At 45.5% G+C, this 17,963-nt stretch overlaps 2 protein-coding genes across 2 annotated transcripts; both read right to left on the bottom strand.

Annotated features, from left to right (window-relative positions):
- Positions 1-3,002: 3,002 nt before the first annotated feature.
- Positions 3,003-8,066, bottom strand: LOC4324584 (inactive TPR repeat-containing thioredoxin TTL3). Its single transcript, XM_015769057.3, has 7 exons — positions 6,853-8,066; positions 6,038-6,233; positions 5,767-5,951; positions 5,184-5,517; positions 4,890-5,094; positions 3,690-3,796; positions 3,003-3,606 (listed from the first exon to the last, which is right to left on the bottom strand). The coding sequence occupies exons 1-7, from the start codon at positions 7,689-7,691 to the stop codon at positions 3,454-3,456; spliced, it is 2,019 nt and encodes a 672-aa protein (XP_015624543.1). The 5' UTR covers positions 7,692-8,066; the 3' UTR covers positions 3,003-3,453.
- Positions 8,067-14,749: 6,683 nt separating this feature from the next.
- On the bottom strand, positions 14,750-17,027 carry LOC4324583 (transcription factor bHLH30). The gene is made up of 3 exons (XM_066304975.1): positions 16,208-17,027; positions 15,695-16,127; positions 14,750-15,516 (listed from the first exon to the last, which is right to left on the bottom strand). The coding sequence occupies exons 2-3, from the start codon at positions 16,019-16,021 to the stop codon at positions 15,040-15,042; spliced, it is 804 nt and encodes a 267-aa protein (XP_066161072.1). The 5' UTR covers positions 16,022-16,127; positions 16,208-17,027; the 3' UTR covers positions 14,750-15,039.
- Positions 17,028-17,963: the final 936 nt, after the last annotated feature.

The following is a 17,963-nucleotide window of genomic DNA, read 5'->3' as shown; positions in this document are numbered from 1 at the left end:
GCCAAACAAGCAGGAGAGACGCAGATTGGAATTGCGGCTTTGCAAGATTGTCTTCAGGGAACTTGTACAGGGTGCAGATCCTTGCCCTAGGCTCTCCAATTTATAGCACCGAGACAGACTCCAACAGATTAGATTGAACATGGCACTTCTTCCCCTTCCGGATCCTAACATCCCTGAAACGGAGTCTGATAGGGGATATGTATGGATCATAGATGTGAAAAAAACTTACCAACCTTAAGTTATCGTAGCAAAAACTAATTTTCTTGAACTGGCCTCCGAGTCGAGAACCAATCACCTGTCCCAAGGACGTAAGATCCCGAGACGAAAACCCCTCCATGATGTTAAACAAGGCAGGCAAAAACCCTGCAAACGACGTAACCGGATCGGAGAAGAACTCCATCCTAAGCCATCCCACAATGTGGGATATCGCCGGCGTCTCCCGGTCGCCCGGGAATCGCCAAAACCCTAATCCCAATATTCTCTCTCTTCTCCTTAATCACAGCTAACCATACTCTTTCTCTTAAAAAAATTACTCCATATTTGCAGACACACATAGCACCCAAAAGATCGATGCATATGGAAGAATTATGATTGTGCAATGGATCAACCAGAGGACGACGTAGTCCATGCATGGTTGGGTGTTCATAAATCATAGATTAGCTGCATATAGAGAGTTTATAAGATAAGGCCAACATATACACCACCGAGACGTTTCATACGTGGCGCTTAGGTTAACCCTTTTACACAACACTGGGTAAGAAAGTATAATTAGAATGCTATATATATATGTATTTGTACTTGGGCTAATAAGGATTTAGGAGCTGAGGTATTACATTAGAGTGACAGAGGAGAAGAAAGTTCAGACACAAATATTTAATTACAAGGCCCACAATAACCACACTTTAAGCATGAAAGGACAATCAGTTCATACGAAACATTTAATGGTGTTTATTTCTAAGCTATACTGCTTTATGGTTATAGTTGTGACTTGTCATATTTTCTCAACAGTTAGCAATGGGACACACCGTCTACATAACTATACTCAACATCAACCACACCACATTTTGGTAATGCCAAATTTTGACACACTTTGGCATTATCAAAATTCGATAATGTTGGCTTTGTTTGCTTTGATGTCTTTGCTAAATTCTGAGAATTGCCAAAATTTTTAGTAAGATAGTAATGGTCAAAGTATGTTTTGTTTGTTAACTTACCAAAATTTGATAAGATCGAAAGTGGCCTTTAGTTTTAAAGTTTAGCATGCTACACTTATAACTTACAACAACTTGGCTAAGCTTAAATACTTTGGTTTCAAAATTTTATTATTATTTTAACATTTTAAATTTCTTGTTTTAGATATAACTCTTTTAAAACTTATTTCTAAAATCTATTTTCTTTGACCACACCATAACATCTGGCATGCAAAACAATACTATCACGCACCTGTAGCGGGTTTGATATTTTTGTGTTGCCATGCCAGACGTAGTGGCATGGTAAAACAATGTTGTCATGTCAACCGGGCTGGCATGAGCAAATAACGTTGTCACGCGAACCGGATCGGTATGGTCGTATTGTTTCAACAGCCAAACGGCTGGCGTGATCAAAATATTCAGATTTAGAAATAAATTTTAGGAGAGTTTATTTTTAAAATAAAAATAAAAATGTTCCAAAAAAATCACATGTTTTAATTTTCTATTTCCCCCTAAAGCATGCCATATTTCCTTTTGATTTTCTAAAAAAAATCCCTGCCACATATCAGGCAAAATTTAGCAAGTTATGTCTATGATAAGGATGGTACTAAGCTAAGATTATAGCACGCTCCTACAAAATATAGCGTGACAAACCAGAGACATTAGTCGGCTCTGTTTCTTTCAGCTTGGGATTATTATAATCTAGATTATTGGGAGTAAGCTGAAAGAAACAGACAGCTTATTGAAGTAGCTTATTATAATCTGGAGCCTAACTTATTATAATCTGATAAGCTCATTTATATGAGCTTTTTCCAGATTATTGGGTAAAAAAATACCCACCATGCCACCCCACTCCCTCTTTAGACTTGTAAATCCAATAAATTAGGCTCTAATAATCTAGAAAAGAAACAATTAACCGCTTATTCTACTACAGATTATAACAATCTAGCTTATAGTAATCTGACTCAATAATCTAGATTATAATAATCTCAAGCTAAAAGAAACAGGGACTTAAGTCGATCACAACACTACCTATACCTGTGACTGTGAAAGGCAAATCGAAGTAGGGATCCCCTAAGATTTCCCATGAAGAAGAAGCCAGGGCCACTGCAAGTGAGTCTGCATATGCCTTGTGGAGACGGTGATTGGACAGGAATAATGCGGCTGCCGATCTGGAGCGTGAGGAAATCGCCAAAACAGCCCGCCTCAACACGCCAGGGCTCGATGTTAACATGTCGGCCTCATGGGCACTGGGCCCACCAGGTGTCTCATGAAAGTACAGCTAGCAACTAACTAAACGGTCGACAAAGGCATCCGATGGGGCTTCTTTTCTCACTTTTCTCCTCCTCCTCCTCATCATCAGCTATTCAACTTACATGAGCTTTGCTTAACCAGCAACAGTCATCAGCAACATTTGTGTCCTGCGTGCTGTGTTCAGTCACTGTAATGTAACACAGATCACATCTGCATAGATAGTTCCATATACTTGCTTTGTGTGTGTGTGTGTGAGAGAGAGAGAGAGAGAGAGAGAGAGAGTGTGTGTGTGTGTGTGTGTGTGACTATTACATTGTCAGAATGGCTATGGCCCATCCATATTCACAAACTCCTTTTTTTTATTTCTTTTGGGGTATGTAAGCATAATTATTTGACAAGAGTTATCTTTTCAGGGACCAACAGCTGATAGCTCTCACATGTTCAAACCACAAAATCCACCAGGAAACACCCACATGAGGTGTAGTTAGTGGGACTACACCAAGTGTATGTAGAGCAGGGACCAATTACCCAAAGAACATGGGTGACATGACATAGTAGTGGTTGGATTAATAACCATGGATTGGCAAAACTTCCATATTACATAGTTGGATGTAAAGAGTACAAATGCCATCTATACCTTTCTTTCCTTGGGAGGTCTGGTAAACATGGAAGTAAAAAAAAAAAAAAAGAAGAGAGATTTACAGTCGTTCTTCACAAGAATAGGAAGATGGGTCCTTTTTTTTGTTCTAAAGGAATTTGGCAACAATGATGTACGCATGAGACAAATGAAAAGAATAAATTAAGCAGGTAATCAACAAATGGTGAAAAGGGGAGAATAGAAAAGGTCATCGGATGAATGAGATCGGGGAAAATTCCTCTTCGCTCTTGGTCTTCTTTCATGGTTGTTGTCTTCATCAGGATAAACTTCACCGGCTTTGTCCTGGCTAGCCAGTGGTCGCTTGCGGGAAAGCTGGAGGCCTGAGGAAACATCAGGTCATCACTTCATGGACTAAATCCCATAATGCCTCACTGAATACTCCAGGAGCTGTAGGCTGGGGCAGATCATTTCCTTCACTCTTGTACCATTTTTGTATATTTTAAATGTTGGAACCGTCCTCACATTTTCTGCGCGTGCAACAGCAGGGCTCTCGCTTATATCGACCTAAGTTGGCAGCAGAAAAGTATGAGAAAACTTAGGCCAAAGATAAGAAAGATATGAATGAGCCATGAAACATCATTAGTTACCTTGAGGAAACTGATAGATGGGTATCTGGTACACAGGGTATTCACAAATGGGGAAATTTTGCAGCACTGCTGATTTAAAGGTGTCATGAAATGGATGACTGAAACACCTGTAAATTAGAAACAGGTCAATAAGAAATACTTTAAAAGCACAAAGAAATAAAAAGTTAAGAACAACCATCACTGATAGAACCTAGAAGATAGAGAAACAAGTGACCGGACAGTACAGAGGGGGCATGGTAAAAGACAAAAGAGTGTGACCAAATGATGTACTTCCAACTAGCATTAGGACAATGGCAGAAAGCAAATGTCATGTGAAGATTTGTTTGCACGGCAGAAAACAGTAACAAGTACTACCAACATGTGGTACAACCTTAACCCTATCAGCAAAAGTCAAGATTACAATACTAATTATTCCTGAGACACAGCTGTAAGTCAAAATAATGAGCTGCAGGTGCAAAAAAGGAGCAGAAAAAGCATCCAAATATGTCAGATTAATTGAAATAGTCAGATGGGATTGCTCTTTTTTAAGGAGTAGCGAATATTAGAAGAGAAAAAATAATATATAATAATGTGTTATTTTACAAGCCAAATGAGATTGGTTTGCTTAGTTTGATTGCACTACACATATGTTAACAGCCTTTTGGGGCAGAGGTTTGAGTAAAGTGAACAAGCATGTCAAGAGGGCAATAAATATCTCATTCGGGTAACATCATGGTAATATCAGTTAAAAGGGATCGCATCATTGCATCTTCCAAGGATATGCCACAACTCGCATAACTTATTTCAGAGATCAGCTTGATTTAAATTTGGATTAATGTCTACCTCGCTGATACTATGTTTAATACATTGAAGATCGTCACTTGCAATGCTTATTTATTTACTCTCTTTTGATTTTTTTTTCTCTCAGGGTAGATGCATAGAGCTTAAAGGGGTGGGTATATGTTTGATGAAAACCTGAATACAGAAGATGAACATGTATTGTCAACTGAGCAGGTGTGGACATTTGTTTGGCTAGCAACTCCAAAAATTCGGCCAGGTTTTGGCAGCCCATTATTAATACACTGATGTACATATGAACTATTATGATTTTCAACCATTATATGCTGTACTAGGTTTTTGTGGAGTTAGCTTACATAATCTACAATAGGGACATCAACATTTGGATTTGGAAACAAAGAAAGACTTCTGATAAAAACAAACCTGGCAAGGATGTAGCCATCTGGAATTGTTCCATTCCAGTAATTGCCTCAACTTCTCCTCCGAACTTCATATTAGATACTTCTTCACCCCGAGAAGACTTCAGAGCAACCTGGGCATGGAAATAGGCTTCCGCCACTTCAGTGTCACCTGGAAGTTCCTTTCTAAGAACTTCATAATCTTTCACAGATTCTGCCCATCGCTCCATCTAACCACCAGAAGAGCAAAAAATATAAGAACTTATGACAAAGTTCTACATCGGGAAAAGAAGAGAGCATCAAACTAGAAAGGTGCTACCTTGCCATAGGAAGCCGCACGTCTGAGCAAAGCCTTTGGATAGTTGGGTTGAATCTTGAGTGCTTCATTGCAGTCCTCAATGGATTTCTCCCACTGACCTAGTTTGAACCTGCAAGCTGCCCTATTGCAATAAAGGACTGGATTCACAGGGTGATGTTTGAGCCCTTCACCATAAGCTAAGCAAGCTTCTGAAAATTTTCCAGAATTGAACAGCTCGTTCCCCAAAGATCGTGCTCTGGCCACAGCTTTCACATTGTTATGCATTGTTACAACTTCAACATTTCCTTGATCTATTATCCTGGCCTTGTCTACAGAAGAGACAGCATGGTCAAACCTGCACAATTTTCAGTAATGTCAAGTCATAGACTACCAAGTCTACACAGGAGGGCTTGCAACTTAACTGCTAAGTCAAAATACTTTGAATAAAGTTGTTGTGTTTCTTTCCCCAGCCATGCCAACAAGACTCAATATCTTCTAGGAATGGCAAGACGGTTGTTTTTCCCCTTTCAGTCAAATGGAAAACTAAAAATCTTTTGATAAGTTGGACTTATTTGTGCATCTAATGAGAAAGTCGACGGATTACCTTCCCAATGCCATGTCAACTTGGGCATGCACATAAAAGAGGTATGCATTGGCAAGGAACCCACAGAATTTGTTGTCTGAGGTGCATGAAGATGAGTAGTCCAACTTGGAAGCACTCGAGATCGCCAGATCAGCCTCGTCAAGCTGATTGAGCCGTAGAAGAGCTTCTGCTCTAGAGGCGAAGAGCTGCAAATGGTGAATTACATAAGTGTATGCCCTTTAATCAAGAAAGGGCTACTCAACACCATAGTACAAGAAAGATGGGATCCAACCATAGCAGAGCAGTCAGCTCCTGCCGCAATAGAAGCGTCACTTTCCCTCAACACACTCTTCCAGTCCCCAACTTTCCGTGCATCCATACATCTCCCAAGGTGCTTCTCCACTGTTTGTAATTTGTGCAACTCTAGGAGGTCAGGCTGAGGGGTCGCCAGTGAGAGGTGCCTCTGAGCATCCTCGATGTGTCCTAGCCTGCAGTTTAGTAATAACAAATGGATAACTTGCACAAAAGGTAGAATTTGACAATCACATAATACAATAAGGAAACTGATTGATATGCTGGATTGCTGGTAAGAACTAATGCGGAACAGCTTACTTAACAATGGAAGAAACGAACAATCATAAGCACATTGGCTGCTTCTCATGTTTCCGTTTAGAGTATTGGTTGCATTTCCTGATTCTCTGAAAACTATCTATTTCCATAGTAAGTAGGGAAATGCAGAAACATATAAATCAGAATTCCATGTTCAGATCAACCATGTTCCATGACTCTGTAGAATTCTGACGAAAGGTATAAAAATACTGTGCTTATTGTAGAAATCATCTTCCATAAATGTGCAATGGTGACCCAACACACCATGACCACGACTGTTCTGTAAGCTCCGCTAAAAATAGCAAAATTTTATGTTCCTATTTCTAGCTACATTGTTGGATCAAAACGTGTTTCTTAGATCGTCAGATAGGGAAAAAAAATCGTTACGCGTGCTGTAAAAGAAGCAGTTTTCGCGATACAATGCGAGAAAAAGAAATGGACAGGAGAATTGCGCTGCGTCCACAGATCCAAGGCCGCTCAGGGCGATGGAATTCTCACCTTATATGCAGGGAGGCGAGGCGCTGGTGCGCGCGGCCGTACGAGGGATCAATCCGGACCGCCTCCTCGCACTCCTTGACGGCCTCGCCGATGCGGCGGAGCCCGATGAGCGCGGCGGCGCGGTTGCCGCGGCATGCGGCATTGTCGGGGCACAGGGCGAGCGCGCGGTCGTAGAGCCTGAGCGCCTCCTCAAAGTAGCCCTTCTTGTACTGCTCGTTCCCGGCCTTCTTGAGCTCCTCCGGGTCGGCGCTGGACATGGCCCGCCTGACCACCGCGTCCTCCTCGGCGACCACGACGCCGCCGCTGCGCGACCGCACGATGCTCCCGTGGCCGTAGTTGGCGGTGCCCGAGCCGAGCACGTCGTGGCGGGCGGCGCGGGGCGGGGTTGGGGCCGGCGGGGTGGCCGCGGCGGAGCAGGAGGACAGCGGCTTGGCGAGGCGGCCGGAGGGGCAGATGTTCCCCGCCGGGAGCGCGTTGGTGAGCGGCGAGGTGGCGGAGCTGGAGCAGGAGGTGAAGATGAGGGGGCCCGAGCCGGTCCGTCGGTGGCCAGGGCGCGACCCACGGGGCGGGCCATCGGAGGGGAGCGGGATCTCGCCGGAATGGCTCCTCCGCGAGGCGAGCGCGGAGGCGGGGGCCCTGGAGACCGAGAGGGAGCCCGAGGAGCCCGAGGAGGAGCTCGGGGTGGGGAGCTTGGAGGATGAGGAGTGCGTGAGCGGCGAGACCGGGGACAGCCTCCCCGGCGGCAGCGTGTCCGGCTTGTCCGTCGACGACATCAGCACCGCGGCGGCGAACGCGTCCGACAGCGTGTCCGGCATTGGCGGCAGCGCGCGGTGCGACATTCCGCCGAGCACCTAGTCCGTCTTCTTCTGCTACTGCTGGGCGCTGGATCTCGCGCTCGCTACCGCATGGGCCGATGCGCCGCCGCGTTGTGGGGGGTGGGGGGTGGGGATCTCGTGAGCGCGAAGCCGAGGGAAGCAAAGCGGCGAGGGGGAATGAGAAGAAGCAGCAGCAGCGGCGGCGGCAGCGGCAGCAAGAGGAGGAGTGGGAGTGGAGTGGGGGAGGGGGTAGATTTGGCGGAGCAGCCAAGCCACCGCGGCGCGGGCGGTAACACACGCGCACGCAGTCACGCACCCCCGTAATCCGTAACAGCGGCGGCAGCTGCAGCCGAGCGGAGCACGGGTGGTGGTGGTGTGCGAGTCCGAGTGGGAAAAACCGGGGAAACCCCGCTCGTTTTTTCGCCAAATTCACCTCCCGTTTTTCCGCCAAAACGCGGCCGCGTGGCTCGATCGCCACCGCACTAGTATCACGTACGCACGCACGGTCGGCAGCGGGGCGGCGTCGTCTCTGCTCCTCGGCTCTCTTCTCGCAGGTGAGGCATATAGGCGTATGCCGCATCGCGCTCCCGCCGCGCGAGAGCGCGCACTATGCGGCGCGTGTTTCGTCGTGTCGCGCGCGCTGGCTGGGCTGGGTGACTCGGGCGGGGGCGGGGGGGGGGGGGGGGGGGGGGGGGGGGGTTGTCCTGTGCCGTGCACGTCGCGGCTACGACCGCCTGTATCGGTCTTCCTCCGTTTGGGAGTCCCTACGTTTTTCTCCACCAAAACGTGACGTTGTGAGAGGGTTAGACGAGACTCGTCTCACGTACTTTAGAGGGATGTGCGTCACTAACACGTGGATTCATGACGGTGGGTCTCACCTGTCAATGACTCATATTGTAGTAATTGTGTCCGTTGTGAGATTGGAAGGGCAATTAAGGCGCGGTATTGAACTAATTAAAATGAGATCATGTGATTGTGCAGTTGATTCACTAACATAAGGTAGTAACTGATACATCAGGATATCTACTTCCCGACTACCTTCGTCTGTCTGACTAGGCAAGCTAGCCAAGATGGAACAACTTTGATAGGAAGAGAGAATTAAGTGGGAAATGGATTTGCATTAACTACCGTTTCCAAAGCCAAACCGTTCGGCAACAGCAGTTTTGTCTGCTTAACCCAATTGTTAGTTTTCGCATTGCCCCTGTTCTGCTACCTTTACAATGCGTCCATTTCCCTTGCATACTGCTATGCGTTTTCGGTGGGACAAAACACGCAAAGAAATTGTCGTCTGTATACCACTAGCCTGATATAACAATTTCTGCCATGCAGCAAAAGATTGCTTTTCCGGACTGTCTGCTCACTTACAACACTGAGTTTTATTCAGCATTCTTCATTAATCCTGTCCATGTCTGTTGTCTGATCTGGCCAAGTCGTTGCCGGATCATGCATCGCCTTCAGAGCAAGCATGCAACTATAACTAATTTAGCCTCTCATGATGCCTAGCTAGGAGTTTCACATGGTGATCAAGTGCATGTCCTTTAACTATCCATCAGAGACCGAGCAATTGTTAATCTGACATGATATAGGCATAAAGCAAGAAAAGCTATTGTCCAAAACAGCAAAACGATGGCCTGCGAGTTCGACCATCAGCTAGCTAACCTCATAAGCGGCCCTAATTAACTGGCTGCAGATAGCTCTAGCTGATCACAGCGGTGACGTTAACCATGTGACTGCCCCTGATTAACTAAACATTAATCCTCGCTAGCTGCAGGTCCCTTCAGCAAGAATTCAGATTTTTTATCAGCGGATGCAGCATCCTACATGTCATGCACGGTCCTTCGATCCATCCTCAAAAGCCTCAAACAATTCCCAAACAAATCATCTGCCTCGATCCACAGACACTTCCTCCTCCCTTTGGCAATGTAACAGCATGCATGAACTCATGACTTTTCAGCAAAAGAGTTCTTCCTCTGCAAATTGTAGTTTCAGACTTTCAGTTTCAGTAAACTAACCAGCCAGATCAGAATTCAGATTAGCTTTGGTTAGCTCATGTACTATCTAATTGAAAAGAAAAACTGATTGGGTGATTAGTTGTTTGACAATGTCAGTGAGAGGGAAGTAATTAACTAAAGTTGGGGGGTTTGCTTTTGCAGGGAAGAGTATTCATTCAGTAAGACGGGGGGTGGTAGTACGAATACAAATAGTATTCTCTTTCTGGAAACCTCTGCATCGCGTGCTGCTGGTCCGGCCGCTGGGGGCCAGGAGGAGGGAATATTTGCTGGCGTCACGGTTGCGTCATGGACAGAAAACCGGCCCGCTTTTGTCAGTCCCACCACTGCCCCACTATCGAGGCGTGAGCGGTGATGAGCCGGTGTGTGCTCAAATCATGAGCACGGGTAATTAGCTTTGTTTAATCGTGTTATTAAGCGTCGAGTCAGATCGGGCTCAGAGATTAAAAGTACTACACCGTCCCAATCCTTTAGAGTACTCATCATACAATAAGTTAATTATACATATGTAATGTATTATTAATATCTAATCTATTTAGTAGTTTATTGGAGCTTGTATTTCAGCTGTCTACAGATATGTAACCCATTTTCATTATCTCGTCTCCACATAAATACTAATGTGATGTGCCAACTCGTTTGACTCACCTGTATCATCTTATTGTACTCATTTTTAGAGCAAGTTTTATAAAAAAAAAAAGTAATTGCCACCTCTAATTTCATCTCTACACTAACTCTAGCACACTAACCCTTTTTTTTTGTCCAAACCACTTTTCATTTCCTCCTTTTTATTTTTCTTGAAGTTTTTGTGGAGGTTACTCTTCACGGGGGGCAGCTCCTCTCTCTTTTTTCCTCTCTTCTTCATCTCAAAATGTGTTCGTAGTACTTGCTTTACTACAAACCTATTGTTTGTTCGGATACATAACCATGACGATCGCTTATATATTTTTTTGAAAAAGAATATACATCTATATTATTTGCTTATTGAATTATCAGTCACAACTAGAAATTTGTTTTTGAAAACTTAATATTAATTTTTAAGTTGATTTTGATGTTTTTCACGATATTTTTTTACATTGATTTTTAACTCACTGAGAACATAAATATAAAAATATAAATTATTATTAGTCTTTTTTTTACAGCATGTCATCCATTGACTAGACAATAAGGCGTGTAGTGTAATGTTGGGCATCAATTAAATGCAAGTTCTTTACTTCAAAATTGTATCTACTCCCTCCGTAAAAAAAAAAGACAAACCCTGGTTTCTGTGTCCACCGTTTGACTGTCCGTCTTATTTGAAAAAATTATGAAAAAAATTAAAAAGACAAGTCACGTATAAAATATTAATAATATTTTATCATCTAACAACAATGAAAATACGAATTATAAAAAAAAATTTATATAAGACGGACAGTCAAAGTTGGACACGGAAACCCAGGGTTTGCCTTTTTATGGGACGGAGGGAGTAGACGGTAGATAGGCTCCGGTAACACGAATAACCAAACAACTATTTTTGTCAACTCCATTGGTGAAACTTCGAAACAACACACCTCTTTTTCAATAAATGTCCAGTCACAAGACTTCAATGTACACGACTGAAGCCACAAAACTAAGCATCCACATCATCCCGAGCAAAAATGGTGGACCCAAAGCATTGTCCCCGCATCGAAGGAGGCGCGAGGAGGTCTCGAGTCGCTTTTCATCCTAATCTCATGGGAGATATAGAAGGAACAAAACAACAGGGTTTTTAGGAATAAAAAATATCGCTAGTAAGGATCACCACTCGGATCACGAATGAGCTCTGGTTCAGACGGCCTAGAGGAGCAAAAGGCCTTAAAACCCTAATGCCACGGGACAATAGTAGCTCTTGTAAGCTCGTGTACAATTTTTCTCAAACCTCTTAATATAAATACACCCGCAGTTTCTTTTTTTTTTTAAAAAAAAAGAGAGAGACCGGTAGTACTAGAGAAAATTTCTGGAATCATATAGTACACTATCAGGTTGTTTTTCGGAGTGGTAAATGGAAAACTGCATCAATTACCATTGTACTACTAGTACGTCACTGCGTGTGCTACTATCGTGTACTCACCGGCGATATATCGTGGCGATATGATCTGCACAAGATTCACCCCGCGCGCGGCCGTTGCCGTGCCACACGTACTACGTACGTGGCACTCCGCGTCAACCAACCAACGAACCAATAAACCAACGCACGCACGCGAGCCCCGCGCGCGAGTCGCGGCGGCGGCGACGACGAGGCGCGCGCGCGCGTAGCTGGCTGGAACGGCGAGGCGGGCGGCGTGCACGGCTTAAACACATATACAACACCTGCGCGGTCGCGACGATTAGCTGGCATCCGGGGGGGTTGATTAGCTGGAGGGCAGTGGACCATGTGTCCAGACCACGCTGGCATATGCACCTGGCCCTTAACTCTACATGTGTCCTCCTCTCGTTTCTGCTCAACAAAAAGTCTTTTGCTGAGCCTTGTGAATTTAAAGCTTCGCTGCAGCATATAATTGTATCGAGGGGTGTCAGGTGTGGTGTGATTGTGTGTGAATGTGATGGCCTCTGGCAGGGGGTTCGCACGGTTGATCGACCTGAGCTTGTTCTTGTTGGGGGGTGGGGAATGATGATTGGGTGTACACGTGTTGAGTTCTAGTTTGCTGGTCTTTTCCGCTTTTCTGAAAAAAAAAAGGCGATGGCGCCGACATGGCAAGATGCATTGAGGATTTGAGGTAACAATAGACTTACTGAAAATTATTTTATGTCATACATATAATGAAGTAGACAATACTACAAATTTCTACTTCATCCATTTCAAAATATAAATAACTTCTGACTATATATATATGTGAACAAAGGTATGTTAGTTGATTATAGCTAAAAATTACTATATTTTGAAAGGAGGGAGTAATTACTAATACTACATAAGAATATTTCCTTTGGCAGTACAATACATAACTCAATGGATTTAGATCTCTTGTACTAGAGATATTATCGGTAACCACTGTACAAGTACCATGAGTGAAAATTATGCTCTTGTAATTTCAAAACGCACAAGAAAATTCTATGTGTCCTTTTAATCAAGATGACAAGGAATTACTTCCATCCAGTTTGATCAAAATGTAAGTCGTTTTAACACCTACTATATTTGTTTTACCTATAAATGCAAGTCATTTTTGGAACTCCTAAACACTTAGTATTTTATTTTCTTCCTTCAGTGTTTATACTTGCTAAATAAATGCTACCTATTTAACACGTAGATAATTCATCTTCTCCAATGTAGTATCAATAAAAGATCAACAAAATCAATAATCTACATAAGTTTTACTTGCAAAAGACCATATAAGTTGTTTTTCTTGTTTTTTTTTGCATAATTCTAAAACAACTTATATTTAAAATTAGAGGAAGTACAACGTTTTTAAGATACATAATGGACCAATTTTGGATCAAAACCAGGTGTATACATAATAGTTTTCACTTCTGGAAATTAAACTACCATCCATGAATCAAAGATTAAACCAATAATGGCATGGTTATATAGTTTTGCCTATAAATTACGGTTACAAACATAGGATATATCTGTGTATGTAGTAAGAGAATCTAATCACTCGAGATCTCAATGAAGTGATGGCACATGTGGCTCTCTCACCACTGAAGAAACCGATGCCAGCAGGGCTTTGTTAGCTAGGTCGTCCTTAATAATCACTAGCCAGCAGGAAGAACTTGTTCAGATCGTTTTTTAATTATTCATTCTTTGGGATCAACAACCCCTGCACTACTCCTTTTGGATCTGAACACAACCTAGTCTCTTAAGTCATTCTCTTCCACACCGTTTTTTTTTCTTATTCGGTAGGATATGCTATTTTATTGCCAAAACATATATAATCACATATAATTTGCATAATTGAATATATATATATATATATATATATATATATATATATATATATATATATATATATATATATATATATATTAGCTAGTGTCTAGCAATGTATTTATATGTATATCTTGGGTAACTACATTGCTCAATCCAACGGACCTACCTGCATTTTGTTCATATAAATGTTTTCTTTCCACTGAGGTTGAGGTGACAATGCAACTTGTAATAAAAAGGTATGGTCAGAGAGAGATGTTAGATAGCTGAACAGAACTTGATGTGAGATCATTGGATGGATATACATATACCAGTTTGAGTAGACGAGAGAATCTGACTCCGATTGGTCTCATTCTCAGACGTGAACAGTTGTAGTAGATGTGAACAGTTCCTTCCCTGAGTTTAATAGTGCTCGCACGAGAGCTTAACAGCGTCCGATTGCTAGAATAATCAAGTTCATTCACGTTTGTTCCAGCTTCTGTTGCTGTCGATCTGACTGTTGCGACACATGGGAATGAACTGAATCTCTTATCTCTCTCACACCCTGAAAGTCTGAATACTATCTCCTTCATCTATGCACCTACCTACCTGTGGTAATGCAGAGCATCATTGTTGCTCCAATGGAGAGCTGGGTTCGTGAAGAAATTAAGAGCTCATCAGTGATGATAGGTCGTCTATCGACTATCGCTTGCTGTCCTCAACTTATGACGGGGGCACAGTACGCATCATTGATTATTCCCTGAACATCCAATTGAATAGTGGCGCTAATATTGGGATTTACTGTTGCGCCATGACGCGAAGAATTAATTCAGATGCAATGCGAGGCTATAGCTGCGATAGATGTGATCAGTGGTTTGAAAGATTCAGATTTAATTCAACTTCTGCACTCCTTGAATTCTGAGTTCAGGAGCAGTACTGCATTAGCTTCCTTTTTTTTTTTTTGAATGCACGGAGACAGTACTAACTAGTACTACTAATTTTAATTCACTAGTCTGAATCAGCACGGACTGAGAATTTACATCTCCTACTGAAACGAAGTATACTAGGCAAACAACTCATTCACTCTCATATCAGGTTCACAGATATGCCCATTAAAGCTGGATAAAAATAGACATTGACACATTGTGATGATGTCATGCATCATGCATGAAGGAGCAAAGCTCCTAGTTACTAGTTAAACTGAAGTTGCAGTGAAATGTGAAAATGTCAAATATATATATGTCAAATGCAAGGTAATTAATCATGCATGGAGCACAACGCTCTTCGAAAAGATAAGCAGCAGCAAAATGCTAAGTGCTAACCAATGTTGAGAAGCCACTTCAGTAATTAATCTTGCCAAAAAGAAAGAAAGAAAGAAATTAAAGAAGAAACTCACTTCAGCTTTGTATCTTTCTTTTACAACCATGATCGATTAATTTATCAGAAGCAAAAATCACTGCAACCGATCAGATCTTTTTGACTTTGGCGTAATTTTCTCTGAAACTTGTCAAGACGAGGAGCTCGATGACTCGAACGTGGAGACCTTCCGGCGTTTGCTGCCCAGCAGCGACGCCGCCCTGGGCGCGAAGTCGAAGCCGGAGCTGGCCTTGTCGAGCACGGACTGGAGCGCGTGGCGCACCGAGGCCATGGCGGCGGCGGCGGCGCCGCCGCGAGACCCGCACGAGACCAGGAAGGCGAGGCGGACGCGGCCGCCCAGCGTGGTGACCTCGGAGCCGACCACCTCCAGCCCGAGCGGCTGCAGCGCGCGCTTGACGTCCACGAAGAGGTCGGCGCGGTCGTCGCAGCTCAGCGTCGCCCTGAGGAGGAGGGGGCCTTCTCCTCCGCCTCCGGTGGCGGACGCTTCGTCGACGGCGACCTCGTCGGCGCCGGACGGGACGGTGGCGCGCCGGCCGACGCGCGCCGCGGCGCTCTTCAGCTTCTTGACGTGGCCCACCACCTCAGCCAGCAGCGCGGCCTTGTCCATCTGAAAAAGCCCAGGAGAGAATCAGTTTCTGGCCCAAATAAAAAAGGCCCATCTCGGCCCAACGTGTCGTGGGCCGCGTGAGAGTTCGCCGTCGCTTGGTGCAATTGACTGCGCCGCCGCCGCCGCCGCCGCCGCCGCCGCGAGACCTCGCCGGCAACGAGGTGGGGGAGGTGCTCACCTTGTCGGTGCAGGGCACCATGGTGCGGAGCGTGGCGAGGTGGGCGTTGATCCTCTCCCGCCGCCGCCGCTCCGCCTCGCTGTGGCTCTTGAGCGCCATCGCCGCCTTCTCCTCCCGGCCGCCTCCACAATTCCTCTTTGCCATCTCCATGGCGGCGACTGCGGCGGCGGCGGATGCGTCCATCCCCTCAGTTTCACCGTCGTCCAACGCGGGCGCTCGGCCGGCCGGTTGGCCGAGACCATGGCCGCCGGCGAAGCCACCGTGATACCCCTGGTACTCATAGAGCCCACCGCCGGCGACGGCGTCACCGAACGGAGCAGAGCCCATCTCGTCGTCGGTGAAGGCCAAAGGACATGCAGATCAAAGAGCAAACAGCCACTGCCTCTTTCAATGGATCAACGAAGGAGACAAAGGTAACAACTAACAACTCCTCCTGCACCCAAGAACTCGCAGGCATAAGCTCCAAGATCAAGAACACCTGAAACGCGTCTCCAGGATGTCACAGACAAGAACCTGCAAGATTCAGACAAGGACGAGAAAGCCAGCAAGAAGAACACACAGGGGCAAGCAGGGCAGAGTGGTGGCAGACAGCAGCAAGACCAAGGGCCCTGCTCCCAAGAACGCCTCAGAAATGGCGAAGATCGAAGGAGCAGAAGCTTCCAACCCAGATCACAAGAAAAGCAGAGCCGCCATGTCGTTTGCCTGCTTGCTTCCAGGACGCGTGAAACAGTGAGGCGACAGGGAGGGACAAATCAGGATGGCACAAGGATCGTAGCCCGTGTCTTCCTCAGGCTGTTCAACAACTCAGGAGAGATTCAGACACCGAGAAAAGAGGAAGAGGAAGTGGAAGATGCAGAGGAAGAGGAAGAGAGGTCAGGTCAGGTCAGGTGCCCGGCGGCCGATTCGGCGGGCACGACCAGAAGGGGAGCCTGACACGCCGTAGCTTCCTCTGCTCCGACTCCGAGTCCGCCTTGCAGAATCTTGGCGTGCGGCGGCGTGCTTCCATCACTGGCCTCACCGAGCTCCTGCCGAACAGCATAGCTTAGTGCAGGGCACGTTTCATCTTGGTGCTTCTCTGCTTTGTGAACGGGATCATCTTCTCTCAACGACAGATGCAAGTATGGTGATGATCTGTGTGCAGATAATCTGTGTGTTTCCTCTCAGTTTCTTGGTAATTGATCTCTTCAGAAACTTCTGCAGGATTGAGGAGGGAGTAGGCAACAGGCAAGGATGAACTGAGGAGGAAGAGGACTATGAGATGATGGAGATGATGCCGGAGCTTATGTTATGTGTGCAGGCTTTGGCTTGAGGTTTTTGTTCTTCTGACTTTGACATAGAGGGATAAGGACATGTTGCACATTTTCTATGTTGCTTGTTGGGCTTGTTTAATTTCTTGTTTGCTTTCTTGGATTCTTGCTCTTTGTTTGGATATCTTTTCCCTTTCCTGACGGCGCCGCGAGAATTTTTCTCCAAGCGCTCACGTAGTTGTGCAGGGTTTATTATTTTTTCCGCAGGCGAAAAACTTTATGTTTTATCTGATTTTGATTATTGTACTGTGAGAAGTGTTGAGCTAATATGGTTGAACAGGATATAGGTTCTCTAATCAATGATCAGTGTCATAATTCACTGTTTTGTTGCTCGTTACAGGGATTATACTACACGACAAGGAATAACCATTACGGAATTGCTAACCTTCTTTTAACAGAACCTGCATCCCTAAATCTTGCAGATTTTGGGACACCATATGAGCTTCGAGATTTATGCTCCAGACCTTCTTCTCTAACTCCGACGACCTCCTCTTCTTCTCCGACACCGGTGACACCCTAGGTTAGGGTCCTAGGGTGGGGTCGAGGTGGAGGGGGAGGAGTTCGCTGGCTCTAGAGGGATGGCCGGGGGAGGCGGCAGCCCGGCGGTGGGTGGCAAATCGGGGGGGGGGGGGGGTGGCGAGGCGCTGGCAGCGGCGCTGGAGCCACGGGGCTGGAGGAGGGCGGTGGGCCGGCGTTGGTGGCGAGGGCATCTCGTCGCCGACAGCTCGGGGAGGAGGCTGGGGGGGGGGGGTCGCCGGCGCCATTGACGCCCTCCGGCCAGCCAACGAAGCGGGTGGCGACACGGTGGGGAGGTGGCGGCGGGGGATCGGGCGGAGTGGAGGAAAACACGATGGTGGCGGCGGAACGAGCGATGCGAGGGGAACGGAAGGAGGAGAGCTAGGGTTAATGTCTCCGCACGAATCTTAAAGCATATCCGATGGTCCAAAATTTGAAAGATGGGA

This window comes from Oryza sativa, chromosome 1 (assembly GCF_034140825.1).
Source record: "Oryza sativa Japonica Group chromosome 1, ASM3414082v1".
Classification (NCBI taxonomy): domain Eukaryota; kingdom Viridiplantae; phylum Streptophyta; class Magnoliopsida; order Poales; family Poaceae; genus Oryza; species Oryza sativa.
The sequence above is the reverse complement of the archived record's forward strand: the minus strand, read 5'-3'. Positions and strand labels throughout refer to the sequence as shown.

What these genes read in the sequence shown, in the direction of transcription:
- LOC4324583 (XM_066304975.1), bottom strand. Translation starts at nt 16,021, where the DNA reads ATGGGCTCTGCTCCGTTCGGTGACGCCGTCGCCGGCGGTGGGCTCTAT. An exon ending in TGGTGCCCTGCACCGACAAG is followed by an intron (nt 15,517 to 15,694) that starts GTGAGCACCTCC and finishes GGGCTTTTTCAG; the next exon opens with ATGGACAAGGCCGCGCTGCT.
- LOC4324584 (XM_015769057.3), bottom strand. Translation starts at nt 7,691, where the DNA reads ATGTCGCACCGCGCGCTGCCGCCAATGCCGGACACGCTGTCGGACGCG. An exon ending in GAGCTGACTGCTCTGCTATG is followed by an intron (nt 5,952 to 6,037) that starts GTTGGATCCCAT and finishes CACCATTTGCAG; the next exon opens with CTCTTCGCCTCTAGAGCAGA. An exon ending in GTTGACATGGCATTGGGAAG is followed by an intron (nt 5,518 to 5,766) that starts GTAATCCGTCGA and finishes AAAATTGTGCAG; the next exon opens with GTTTGACCATGCTGTCTCTT.